Source organism: Chiroxiphia lanceolata, chromosome 19 (genome assembly GCF_009829145.1).
Source record: "Chiroxiphia lanceolata isolate bChiLan1 chromosome 19, bChiLan1.pri, whole genome shotgun sequence".
NCBI classification, from domain to species: Eukaryota; Metazoa; Chordata; class Aves; order Passeriformes; family Pipridae; genus Chiroxiphia; species Chiroxiphia lanceolata.
Genome location: NC_045655.1, coordinates 1,233,156 through 1,246,499, shown reverse-complemented (window position 1 = coordinate 1,246,499; position 13,344 = coordinate 1,233,156). Strand labels below are relative to the sequence as shown.

The 13,344-nt window shown below is 50.6% G+C and overlaps 1 protein-coding gene across 1 annotated transcript in view; it reads right to left on the bottom strand.

Moving 5' to 3' along the window:
* The window catches only part of DNAH9 (dynein axonemal heavy chain 9), a 185,833-nt gene that overhangs the window by 89,463 nt on the left and 83,026 nt on the right, over positions 1-13,344 (bottom strand). The window contains 6 exon segments of the mRNA XM_032706809.1: positions 3,421-3,541; positions 7,323-7,401; positions 7,404-7,482; positions 7,484-7,753; positions 10,415-10,459; positions 10,461-10,676. Of these exon segments, the coding sequence (XP_032562700.1) occupies positions 3,421-3,541; positions 7,323-7,401; positions 7,404-7,482; positions 7,484-7,753; positions 10,415-10,459; positions 10,461-10,676 (810 nt within the window).

Genomic DNA, 13,344 nt, shown 5'->3' with positions numbered 1-13,344 from the left:
TTGCTAGAAAGCTACTTGTGATAGGACTAGAAACACATCTGCCTTTTTTAAGGCTACATGACAGGTAGGGACAAAGCCTGATCAAACACAAGGTCCTCACTGGTTTCTGCAATGGGCTCCTGGTTCAGAAATGAACAATCTGCTATAAACCCATAGTTACGTCTGCAACTTGTATCACTCAATTTCAGCCCATTCTTGTGATTCCATATTGAGACCATACAGTTATTTTACCTTCAGCAGTGCTTTCTCTTCATCTAGGGGAATTCCCATTTTTATGTTCTCAGTCTTATAAGGTTGTCTTACCTTGTAAATCCACATTCCTTATAGTGGAGCATATGAGGGCGGGAAAATAGCGGATCAGGCAGCACAGCCTATAGCTGCCCTGATCCTGCTCTGTTCTGGGCATTTTCTGAGTCCACCTGAAGCTGGACAGACCCTAGTCTCAGCCCACATATCAGTCCTTACCTTATCTGCTTGTGAAAAAGAAGCAAAACACTCTTTTTAGCTATTGGTTAATTTTAAGGATCATACCTAAATTATCCTTAATCTCACTACAGTTACAGTGCAGAGTCCAGTTCTCTCCATCTTTCCTTTGTAGTTTTTACAGATGAAGCATCTCAAGTTCTTCCCCTCCAGCCTCCTTGAGGTCAAATCCCATACCACGCCCAGAGATCTCTAAGACCAAGAGTCTTATTGAACTGATTTTCCTAATTCTTGTAGAGTGGCTACATACTCCTAATTAATTCTCTTCAGGTACTTTTTATCCACTTTGGTCCTACAGGTCTTTTCTTGTCTCTGCTGAACACACGCTACTGCCAGTTTTTAATACGTTCAAGACATCCCAGATGTCTTTCCACCTCAGATCCTAGAAGTCATTGGAGTTTCTTTTTATTAGCAAGCAGCAAATTAAAAGCTACTCATGGGATTCCCTTTAGCCTTTGACAATGAGGGATAGTGAACACCCACTCCCCATTCACCTTCTGCACACCAGTCATGACTTTAGAGGAATCCTCTACATTCCATCCCCTCTACACCTTTTCCAGAACGAAGAGTCCCAATCTGTTTCCTCTCTTCTCACACAGAAGTGGTTCTAACTTGGCTATAGCTTTTCTAAGTTGTCCCCAGCCTCCTGAGCTGGGTTAAACCCCCTGCTCAGGCATGTGGGATGGAGGCACTGACAACCTGATACAATGATGTTAACTTCTGCTTCCTGAGGTTTTTCTACTAATTACTAATATTAAGTTTGTCTTTCTTCCTCCAGTCAAGTGCCACGTTGCTGTTCCTGAGAACTCATTTCAACCACTCCAAGAGCTCTTCAGTGAGTGATAATAGTGCAATTAGGCCCCATCCATGTAACTGCATGATTACAGTTTGTTTTCCCTGCACACATTATTTTGCATTTGTCATCACTAAATGTCATATGCTTGCATTAGTAACACCCACTCACAAACTCCAACACCAGCCAGCCTCCCTCTCTGGTGCACAGATCACTGCTCCCTGTCCCTTGGATCCTGGAGCATCTTCCTTATGTCACGTGAAGTTCAGGAGATGCCAATCTGGCACTGTCAGGGTTGGGACTGCCTTCAGCCCCCAGGTTCATTTGTTATTCCAAAGCATCATTCTCTGTTCAGTTCTATTCTTCAGACAACCTCAAATGTGTTTATTTTGAAGTCCGGGAACTTATTTCTGCCCACAACCACACAGGTGACACATCCTGAATGTCAAATGAACTGCACATCAGTGAGGGTTGTCAGGAGCTATTCCTAGATCAAAGCCAGGACGCCACAAGAGATGGTGTGCAGTGCACAGTAGGAGGTTGGGATGAAGGTAGTTCCCTGCCTACTCTGCAAAATGATGAATTTCATCAATTCAGTATAGAATCATGGAATCGTTAAGGTTGAAAGCTGTTCCCAGGTCATGGGGTGAGGAAGAAATGGAACCAGCATGGTCTAGGATGTGGTGTCATAGAATTCATAGAAAGGTTTGGGTGGGAAGAGACCTTAAAGACCACCTAATTCCACTCCTGCTGTGAGCAGCAACACCTTCACTATCCCAGGTTGCTCCAAGCCCCATCCAACCTGGCCTTGGACACTTCCAGGGATGGGGGCAGCCACAGCTTCTCTGGGGCAACCTGTGCCAGGGCCTCACAGGGAAAAAATTCCTTCCATATATTGAACCTAAATTGCCCTCTTTCAGTTTGTACCCACTCCCCTTGTCCTGTCACTCCAGCTACTGATGAACAGTCCCCCTCCAGCTTCTATGTAGCCCTTCAGATCCTGGAAGGTGCTCTGAGGTCTCCACCACAACCTTCTCTTCTCCAGGGCTGAACACCTCCAGCTCTTCCAGCCTGTCACATTCGGAAAGCTTCACGAATTTGTGTGTCTAGTATAGTGGAAGGTGTCCTTGCCCATGTGAGGGGGATGGTGGAATGGATGGTGTTTAAGTCCCTTCCAGCCCAACCCATTCTATGGTCTGTGAGTCTATCAAGGTTTCCAGGTGTTCTGCCCCCCTCGGGTGTCTCCAGCCTCAGCTGCACCCTCTAACCCCATGAGCTGTACAGCTCCCAAGAGCTGCAGCACTGGCCAATAACCCTGCACTTCCCACCCCAGAGCTGCAGCAGGAGCTGTGCGGGAGTGTAGAGCCCTGAGAGAGGTCTGAACCACCACCTGCATCTTCCCTGCAGGCACAGGGGGTCAGGGAGGTCAAACCACAGACTGGCTGGGCTCTGGGTGTGCTGGGGATGAGCCTGAGCCAGATGCTGGAACCAGCTCCTTCCCCTCACCCCCCAGGGCAGAGCTCAGCACAGCCAGGCTCCTGCAGCCCCATCCCCCTGCTTGATAAGGAAACCGGTTCCAGGTAACCGCCAGTGCAGAGGCCAAAATATGAAGCACTGGGGGCATTTGCAGCACTGGGTGTGAGCTGGGGCTCCAGCTGATGGGGCAGTGAGGGCAGCAGACATTGCCTCCCGCCTCTGACATCTCTTCAGTCTTGCTCTGCAGAGGATGGGGGGCTGCAGGCACCACAGACTGGGTGTCTGGTAAAAGGGGAAGGTGCTGCTTTAGAGAGCTTTTTCACTCTAATTTTTCTCATTTCAAAACCTGCAAAGCTGCAAGTTCCTACCTTTGTTTTTATAATACAATTTTGAGCCATATAGTTTTGGCCCCTCTGTACTTGATGACACATTTAAAGCACAAACAGGAGGTGAGAGCTGTGAAGAGAGCAGAGCCAGTCCCTTTGAGCTCAGCGTGCCCTGATGGATGAAACGGCCACTGCAAAAGCATTTTCATTACTGAAACTTGCTGCAGTGCAGTAAATGTATTCCCAACAAAGGAGGGGATGGAACGTGCTGTGTGCACGTGGTTCATCTCAGCACCTGGTCCCTCCCTGTGGTGCCCCCCGAGCTGCAGTTGTGACACTCACCAGCGGTTTGCCAGGGGCGATGGTTCTCGCTGTCGCTGCGGCCTCTTGCTGACACTTGAGTTTGTCTGAAGTGGCCTCCTCAAACTGGGCCCTGAGCCCTGCCCAGGTTCTGGTCGAGGCGCTGCATGGGAAACACAGGAGAAAGCAACAGCACAGCTTGAACAACACAAGGAGGATTTGGAGCTGTTGAAGCGAGTCCCAGAGGAGGCTACAAAAACACACTGAGGGCCTTGGAGCACCTCTGCCATGTGGAAAGGCTCAGAGAGCTGGGGGTGTTCCAGCCTGGGGAAGAGAAGGCTCTGGGAGAACTTAGAGCCCCATCCAGTGCCTAAAGGCACTCCAAGAGAGCTGGAGAGGAACCTGGGGCAAGGGCCTGGAGGGACAGAACAAGGAGCAGTGGCTTCAGATTGAAAGAGAACAGCTTAAATTGGATATTAGAAGGAAATTCTTGCCTGTGAGGGTGGGGAGGCCCTGGTACAGGTTGCCCAGAGAAGCTGTGGGCTGCCCCATCCCTGGAAGTGTCTGTCCAAGGCCAAGTTGGACAAGGCTTGGAGCAACCTGGGCTAGTGGAAGGTGTCCCTGCCCATGGCAGGGAGTGGAAGGAATTGAACTGTGAGGTCCCTTCAACCCAAACCATTCCAGGATCCTGTGATGCTCAGGTAAACAGAGCTGCCTGGCCCTGTGGCAGGACTGGCCAGGCCCAGCTCACCCATCCTGGCCAGCATCACAAGCCAGCACAGAGCAGGGCTGGGGCTGTGCTCCTGCTGGAACTCACACTCTCAGCGCAAGGCAGAGGCAAAGGACACGCAAACTAAGTTATTTGGGCTTGGCCCTGGTGTGAATTTAAAACTGGGTTAAGGGCCGGGGGTCCTTATGGCCAAGCCCTCAGGACATGCTGTAGCTAAGCAACGAGCAGGCAGCTGAGGAAATCAAATCTGACACATCCTGATGCTGCAGCCCCTTGATCTCAGAGCTAGTCCTGTGGGCCTGCTGCCTCCCCAGGCTGTGCTTAAATTCCTAAAGGGGTTCCTGGAGCAGCTGGAGGCACAGCCGAAACCACAATCCAAGCCATACCCTCACCCTGTTTTGAGAAGGGAATATCACAAGAAGTCAGTAAAATTGTGCTGCTCTAAAAGTTGCCGAAACCTGTACCAGGAGCCCACAGAGAGGTGGGACCACCTCCATTGGACATCAGTGCATGGAGCTTCAGGGGTAGGAAGGGACAGAAGGGGACCAAAGCACCTGGAGAAAAAGCTGAAGAGCCCTTTGCTTGGACAGAGCTGTTCACACTCTGATCTAAAACAAATCAACAGCTCCCACGAGCACTTGGATGGCATTTCAGTTCTGATAAGAGAAGTAATAAGTGATTTTATCGCACCCAGTGCAGACTGCTTAAGGCTAAACTGCTTGTAAATCACTTTAACACTGAGATACGACTAGAAAACAAACCTGAAATGAAAAGGATTATTTAGGGATCTCTTCAGCACATCCTGGATAATGGCAAACACAAAGCCGTCCTCTCCTTGACACTGCTTGGAACTAATAACACAAAAAGTTCTGTCCCTGTGTGCATATGGATGTATGTGCCTACAAAGCCTCATAGATCAAATCCCATTATTCAAGCACAATCTGATAATTGAGTATCTATAGAATATACACATATATCTGGTCTGAAGAACAGGTCAGATCTGCAGGACCCCACCAGACACACTCCAGAGTAACACACAAATACAGCTGTGAACACACCTCTGGCTTCTACCTCCACCCTCCCCAGGGCCACAGCATCTTATTTCCCAGGCAGGTAAAGGAGAGGGAAAGGTATTTAGTGTTTCAGACAATCAGAATAGTCTCATTTATTACTAAAAATGGGTATGTGACATCTTGGGGCCCAGCTGTGAGCAGGTATGAATCAGCCCCACAGCAGTGAAGCTGCCCAAGATACCCCAGCTCGACAAGCAAGGATGTACCCTCCACATCCATCCCACGCTGAGCAGCATCATTACCCATTGCAGAGGGGAAAATGCACCTAAACCAGCAGTTTTGTAAGTGCATGCCAGAGAGGGTACCAGTAATCTCCCCAAAGATTGCAATTTGCTTTAACAAAATCCCACTCCCTTTAAAAAAGAAGAAAAAAGAAAAAAGCAAAAAGAAAAGCCCAGGCATTAAAAGCTTTTGAAAAGAGAAGCATAAAGGGATGAAAAAAAGTTCTCCAGCACTGTATTGCACATCTGAGGTGGGGAATTAGACACTAATGCCCACTAAATCCATCCCTGCTCCTTTCATCTGCAGCAGGAAGGGGCGACCAGAGAGCTCAGCACTGGGTTTCTGTATTTCCAGGTAAAAAGTGTAGTAAGCATTTTAAGAATAATAAGCCATCAGAAACATCAAAAGAGTGAGTGTTTTTCTGAGAGGAAGATGTGCTAGTGGAAAACATGATGGCAGGGACCTGCTGCTCCCTGGCAGGGCCCCTCGGGCACTCCCTGGGACTCTTCCCAGCTCAGTTCCAGCCATGGAGGGATCCCACTCCCAAAGAGGATCCCAGAGCCAAAGCAGCCTAAAACAGGCAGGTTCTGGAGGAGCTCATTCCCACACTCTGTTCTTAGCAGGTATCAGCCTGGAGGACCACAGAGAAAAGCAGCATAAAGCAGGATGTGGTTTTACATAGAGATGATTTTCTGAAGGAATGATTTTCTAAAGGCCTGAAGCCACACTCTGTGGAAATGCACTTTTAATCCCGCTGGAATTTCTTCTATTCAGATAAGTTGGGTTTTTTTATTTATTTATTAGTAGGAAAAACCCAAATAAGGTACACGATGTGCTGCCAGGGAGCTGTGCTGGGACCAACTGAGGCTCCTACCAGAGTAGTTGTGATCCTGCAAATCTGCCCCTCCCCAGGCCTGAGCACAGGGCCAGCCCAGCTCTGAATCAGGCCTCCAGGCGCCTCCCCTCTGCCCTGGGCAACAACACTGGGTACACATTTGTTTGAGATAAGGAGTTTCCTGAGGATCCATGAGAAGAAGTAAATTACATTACAAAAATTAGGTGGGAAGTAGAAAGAATTCATAATTAACCTTCCTCTTCAGGTTCAAGGTTGGAGAATAACCGATGGAATTTAGAAAGCAGCCAGTCCTCCAGTTAGAGAATCCCAGAATGGTTTGGGTGGAAAGGGAACTTAAAGACCATCTCATTTCACCCCCCTGCCATGGGCAGGGACACCTTCCACTAGACCAGGTTGCTCCAAGCCCTGTCCAACTTGGCCTTGGACACTTCCAGGGATGGGCAGCCACAGCTTCTCTGGGAACCTGTGCCAGGGCCTCCCCACTCTACAGGGAAGAATTCCTTCTCAATATCCCATCTATCCCTGCCCTTTGTCAGTGGGAAGCCATTCCCCCTTGTTCTGTCCCTCCAGGCCCTTATCCAAAGTCCCTCTCCAGCTCTCCTGGAGCCCCTTTAGGCACTGGAAGTGGCTCCAAGTGGCTCCCTGGAGCCTTCTCTTCCTCAGGCTGAACACCCCAGCTCTCCCAGTCTGTCTCCAGAGCAGGGGGGCTCCAAACCTCAGAGAGCCTTTGTGACTTCCTGGATTGATTCCAGCAGCTTCACATCCTTCCTGTGTTGATTGTCCCAGAGCTGGAGGCAGCAGTGTAGGTGTGGTCTCACCAGAGTGGTGCAGAGGGGCAGAATTCCCCCCTCACCCTGCTGCCCACTCTTCCTGTGCTGCAGCACAGGACACAGCTGCATTTCTGGGCTTCAGTGAAACACAAGGGATAGAAAATCCTACATGGGCCCAAACCTTTGGATCCCCAACCTGCCCTTAAAAAAACTCCACAAGTGCAGAGAAGCAGCTTTCTCCACAGCGGGGGATTCTCCCCAGGCAAGAGTGACGGGTCCCACCACAGGGCAACTTACAGCAATTTTGGGCCTTGATGGTGCCCAGCTTGTCCTGGGCTGCTGCCAGCTCGGCGTTGGCCCTGCTCAGGCCTGCCTCTTAGGCTGCACCTCACAGAACACGCCGTGGAAGCGCACGATGTTCACCACCCAGGAGCACAAACCGGCCGCCGCCGCCGGACTTGGTGGCCACGAACTCGGGGTTGAACCTGGGGTCTTGTAAATAAGGCTGGAGGGGGCTTTGAGGCAGTTCTCGTGGATGTTCTCCTTGTTGACTGATCAGGGAGTCCAGGAAGCCATCACCCCTGGCCATGGCCACTCTGGCTGCTTTCCAGCTCCTGGTCCTTGGGGATCTTCCCTCCGGGGCCATCAGCACCATCACGGCCGCAGTGACGTTGCTGACGCAGAAAGGGGGTGACCCAAAGGATCTCAGCTCTGTCAGATTGGTCTGGAAAGGGGAAAACAAGGTTGTTAGAAAAAATGAATGGGCTTGCTTTGCATTCTGCACTAATGGAGTCAGGCTCCCAAGCCATCAGTCTGATAAACTGGGGCTCCTCTCAGCCCCCACAGCGCTGCCTTTAGAGCACCGCTCTGCATCTTCCCAGCACACCTGCTCCACTCCCTGCATCCAGCTCCTGACATCCCACCTGGCACCAGTTCAGCACACTGCTCCTCCCCACACTCCCACCCTTTCCCTGCTGCCTGGGGGAGCTGGATGTTTCCTGCTACTCAGATGACTGGGATAAGGAAGAAAAGAAATGTTTTCCAAATAATACCTCTAGAAATATCCCTCAGCCCCTCTAGAACAGCCTTCAGAGCTTCCCTTCATGCTCCCCTTCATGCTCCCTCCTCCCCAAGCTGAGATGATGATGCCAAAACACCAGATCCACTGGGGTCCCATGTCCTGCTATCCTCAGGGCACAGGGAATGCAGCTACTGAGAAAGAGCCCAGGCACCCTTGCAGGGCAAGCAGCCAAACTGCACTGGAGTAGCTAAAAGGGCATTTTTGTCTCTAAACACTGATTTCTCACATTTCAAACTCACTAACACATCTGGGTATGCATTTTTTTATTTGCAGGTGCTCTGCACTGCATCTCTCACAACCCATCATGGTCATAGAATAACTACCTTAATTATCTTACAGTATATGCTTAAATGAGATAATTTTTATATATTTTATATATATATATATATATAAAACTATCTCATTTATGTATATACGTATCTCTCCATAAGTATAGCCTCTCAATTTGCCTCAATCACTCTCACTGCCACCAATCCCTGCAAAGGCACTAACACTAAAGCAGGGGCAGAGGGGCTGCAGAAGGTCCCCCTGGCACAGCCAAAGCTGGGCTGACTCAGTCCAGGGTCACTCTTGGCTACATGAAAAAAAGGAAAGGAAAGTTTAAAACTGTAAGGAACAGAATGAGAGGCTAAACCCTGCCATAGGCTGAGCCTGACCAGCCCTTGTGAAGCAGTGTGGGTACAGAGGATTCTGAGGGCACCAAAGGGAACTGTTTAAAGCATCTGAAGGATAATCCTCCCACCACAAACAAAGGAGCAGAAATCAAGCTGGGTTCAAGTTGCAGCCCACGAGCAGGTAACGCTCATGGTGTGACCCCTTCACCTACTCACACACATCCAGGGAAGTACACATGCCTGAGGGAACAGCCTGGAGCGTGCCAGGGCATGGCTCAGGTTGGATCTCAGCCAAAGGTTCTTCCCCCAGAGGTTGTTGGGCACTGCCCAGGCTCCCCAGGGCAGTGGGCACAGCCCCAAGGCTGCCAGAACTGCAGGAGGGTTTGGGCTGATCCTCTGGGCACAGGGGGTGACTCTTGGGATGGACCTGTGCAGGGCAGGAGTTGGACTGGATGATCCTTGTGGGTCTCTTCCAATCAGCATATTCCATGATTCTGTACTCCTTCACCTAGATTAGTGCACAGGCATCTGCTCTCCCCCCCTCTCCACCACACTCTGCACAAGACACACATCCCTATGGCCACGGCTGCTCTTCTTTTGCACTGGCAGGTGACAGTGTCACAGGACTGTCCACAAATCCACATCCTCACTGAGTTCCCTTGGGAGCTGACTATATCTATATTACTGGATTCTTCTCACCAGCTTTGCTCACTTATTAATGTTGCATATAACTGTGCTGTCCAAGTAAAAATGTCTGAGATAACTGGGGAGAAACTAAATATACACACATAAGCATTGCTGATTATTCATGTCAGAGAGCAGGTCAGGCTCTCTGATGCATTTCCAATCAGCAGATAAAGGAGCCCATGGCTTCCCAGTGCTCTGCTACTGCTGCTTTACAGGTCCTGGAGAGACTCCCAGCATGTCCCCATCTTTGTCTAATGAGATATTCCACAGCTCCAGCACAAAACCAAAACCAATGAAAGACAAACACCTTCCTTTTGTACAGTACTTTGCCTTCGATGAACCAAAGCCAAAGCACATGTCTCTGCAGCAAAACCCAAAATCTCATCTTTCCCAAAATCTAATCCAACAGAACCCCCATTCTGGATGGCTCAGAGTCGCCTTCCTGCCTCCCAACAGGGTTGTGACTGAGCCATGGTTTGAGGGAGGACTGTGCCATTCCTTGCTGTGATCATGGCCAATAATAACCCTGGATTTTCCAGCTCCTGGATTTTCCCTGTGCCTTGTGTGCCGTGGGAGTTTGGTGCTCCAGGATGCTGCATGAACTGCAGATCAAAAGAAATTGCAGGGTACGTGTCTGTTGGCTCCAAATGGGAACCCCTGGGGCAGCCTTGGGGACAAACTTTCCAGGTACCAAAGTCTTTCCTAAATCCGTCAGTTGGTCTCCTGCAATCAGAGCAGTCCTTATTTCCTGGTTATACATTTCCCCAGTGGCATCTTCCTTTGGACTGGTTTTGTCTGCTCCTTTCCATGGAGATGAGTAAAGGGAACACAGTGCAGCCTCGTGGCTGCTCCAAGTTACACCAGGAAACATAGTGTGAACCAGCTGGGAAGAACTTGGAGGAGGGACAATACATGCCCAGAAACTTGGGCCATCAGATAAACACAGCCCCATTCCCCAACACTGAAGAAAGATACTGGATCCCCCCGGGAATCCTCATCTTACCTTGTTCAGGGTGTTGAGAGCAGCCTGGGCAGCTGCCAGGGCAGGGCTCAGCCTTGGCCAGGTCCTCCTCACAGTCCTTCTGCTTCTGCTCCACCTCCTGGGTGATCAGTGCCACCTTCCTCTCCTCCTCGTCGGCCACGGCCTTTTTCCTGCTCACCTTCTCTGTCTCCACCCCCACCACATGGATCAGCTTGTCAGCATCCTCACTCTTCTGCTTCAGCTCCACCTCCTTGGCTTGCCAGCTTGGCCTCAGCTCATCCACCTGGAGGGAAGGCACGTGTGGAAGCGAGGACAATCCCCGGCAGCCCTGAGTGGGACCCAAAGGCAGGGAGGGCCTGTGTATGAGGCAGAGCCCTGGGAAGCAACATTTCCAGCTGTGGAAGGACACTCCTGCTCTCCTTTGCTGCACCAAGCAGCCTGGCAGCACTGAGGAGCCCCGTGAGGAACCCAGCTGGGAGATCCCAGCACCAGTAGGATGTACTGCTACGGGAATTGTCCCCACCCTGCTCCCTGCCTCTGCTTGGAGACTGGACAGAGGGACTAAGGCAACAGGGACACTGCTTTGGGCAGGATCCAATGGGAAGTAGGAGGAAGCATATTTCAGATATTCTTGGGGTGATCTTTATACAACCCAGGAGCCCCATCACGGACCAGGCACTTGCAGGAAGCTTCTGTCATTGTAAAACCAAATACACCAGCTTTGAACATGAGCTCTGATGTCACATCTCCCCTGTCTGGAGGTCTGCAGGTGCTGTGGGCAAGTGTTTTGTGGGAGAGATGACCTGGGATACAATTCTAGAACCATAGAATCTCCAGAGTTGGAAGAGACCCACAAATATCATCAAAGTCCAACTCCTGGCCCTGCCACAGGCCCATCCCCAACAATCCCACCCTGTCCCGAGAGCGTTGTCCAAACCCTCCTGGAGCTCTGGCAGCCTGGGGCTGTGCCCACTGCCCTGGGGAGCCTGGGCAGTGCCCAACCAGCCTCTGGGGAAGAACCTTTTTCTATTCTCCAACCTAACTCTACCCCGACACAGCTCCAGACCTTCCCTTGGGTCCTGTCACTGTCACCAGAGAGAAAAAATCAGTGTCTGCCCCTCCATTTTTTGTTTCACTTCTGAACCTGACACCAGCAGGATTGAGCACATGGTGGTTTGAGGAAGACCTGTACACCAGGAACCACAGAGTCGCAGAATCACAGATGGTCTGGGTTACATGAATCTTAAAGATCATCCAGTTCTACCTCTGCCATGGGCAGGGACACCCTTCCACTAGCCCACGTTACTCCAAGCCCCATCCAACCTGGCCTTGAACACTTCCAGGGATGGGGCAGCCACAGCTTCTCTGGGCAACCGGTGCCAGGGCCTCACCACCCTCACAGGGAAGAATTTCTTTCTAACATAATTGTTCACCCAGAAAGATTACAATTGGTATCTGCTGACAGGTCCAACTCCAAGGCTCAAGGGGCTTTGAATGTGATGTCAGATGAGCCTGAGAAGGGATGTCCCACTGAGCTGGTCCCCAAGAGGCACACTCATGGTGGCAGCTCTTCACACACTGCTCCACTGAGCAGCTGCTCCCTCCCAGGAGTGTTTGCATGGTCGGGAGGTCACACAGGCTCCCACTTGCACACAGAAAATCTCTTTCTAAAATCTCCCATGTCAGTGAAATTACCCAGGCTCTGGTAGACCACAGAGGTTTTCACAGTCCTGATCTTCAGGCTCCTAAAGGATCCCTAAGAGTTCCTGGGGCACATCTTTACCTACGCAGAAATATTCCCTAGACGGGAAGCCAGACCCTTGTTTTTGGTGCGATCCATTTTGACACCAGAAGGGAGAGCACAAGTTGCAATCTCCAAACTGCAGCTGTTGACTTTGGCATCGGCCTCACGTGGAGAGCAGTTCCTCAGGAGTCTCTGCATGCCCTTCATCCATCACCATCCCCTGCTGCTGGCACTGTGGGGCTGCTTTCACCAGGACAAAGGTAGGGCTGTAAATCCAGGCTTACAGGAACACTTAATCCCCTCATTTGACAAACTCGGCAGCAGCTCCTTGTTCAGCTCCGGCTCTTGGGGGATTGCAGGGAATTGAAGGGGGCTTTGCTGATGGCAGATACAGCCTGGGACCTGCTGCCTGAAACCCAGCTTTTGTGTGCTGGATATACACACAAACAGCAGCTTCAGGGTTTTACATGACCAGGACAAAACAAGCAGCGGATTAAAATCCACGGGCACTCAAGAGCTTTACAAAGGCAGCAGGTGTCAGCTGAGCCCAGCCCGGGGGAACAGAGAGTGCCCTGCCAAGCACAGGCAGGGATGGAAGGGGAGATCACTGGCTACAACGTTGTCAGCATTTTAAAAATGCAGGAAGGCTGAGGAGGGACTATTTACAAGGGCCTGCAGTGACGGGACATGGGATGGCTTCAAACTGAAAGAGGGGAAATTTAGGTTAAACATAGAGAAGAAATTCTTCCCTGTGAGGGTGGGGAGGCCCTGGCACAGGTTGCCCAGAGAAGCTGTGGCTGCCCCATCCCTGGAAGTGTCCAAGGCCAGGTTGGATGGGGTTTGGAGAAACCTGGGCTAGTGGAAGGTGTCCCTGCCCATGGAAAGTGGTTTGAATGAGACGATCCTTAAGGTCCTTCCAAACACAGCCATTCTGTGATTCTGTGATTTATGAGAAACCTGTGAGCAGCTTCCTGAGTGCAGAACAATTGGATAAGCAATTAGTAATGGGAGGTGGAAAGGGAAAGAGCAAAGCAAATGAGAGATTCAAGGGTAATGTGCTGTGACTTCAGCAGGGAAGGGAAGGGAGAAGCAGTTGCCTACCACCCGGACAGCATGAGAAAAATTATTAAAGAACAGAAAACCTGGAGGGCTGGCTCCCAGAAGACTCATTTTATCTGATTGTCCCTGCCTGGTTTCAAGAACACAA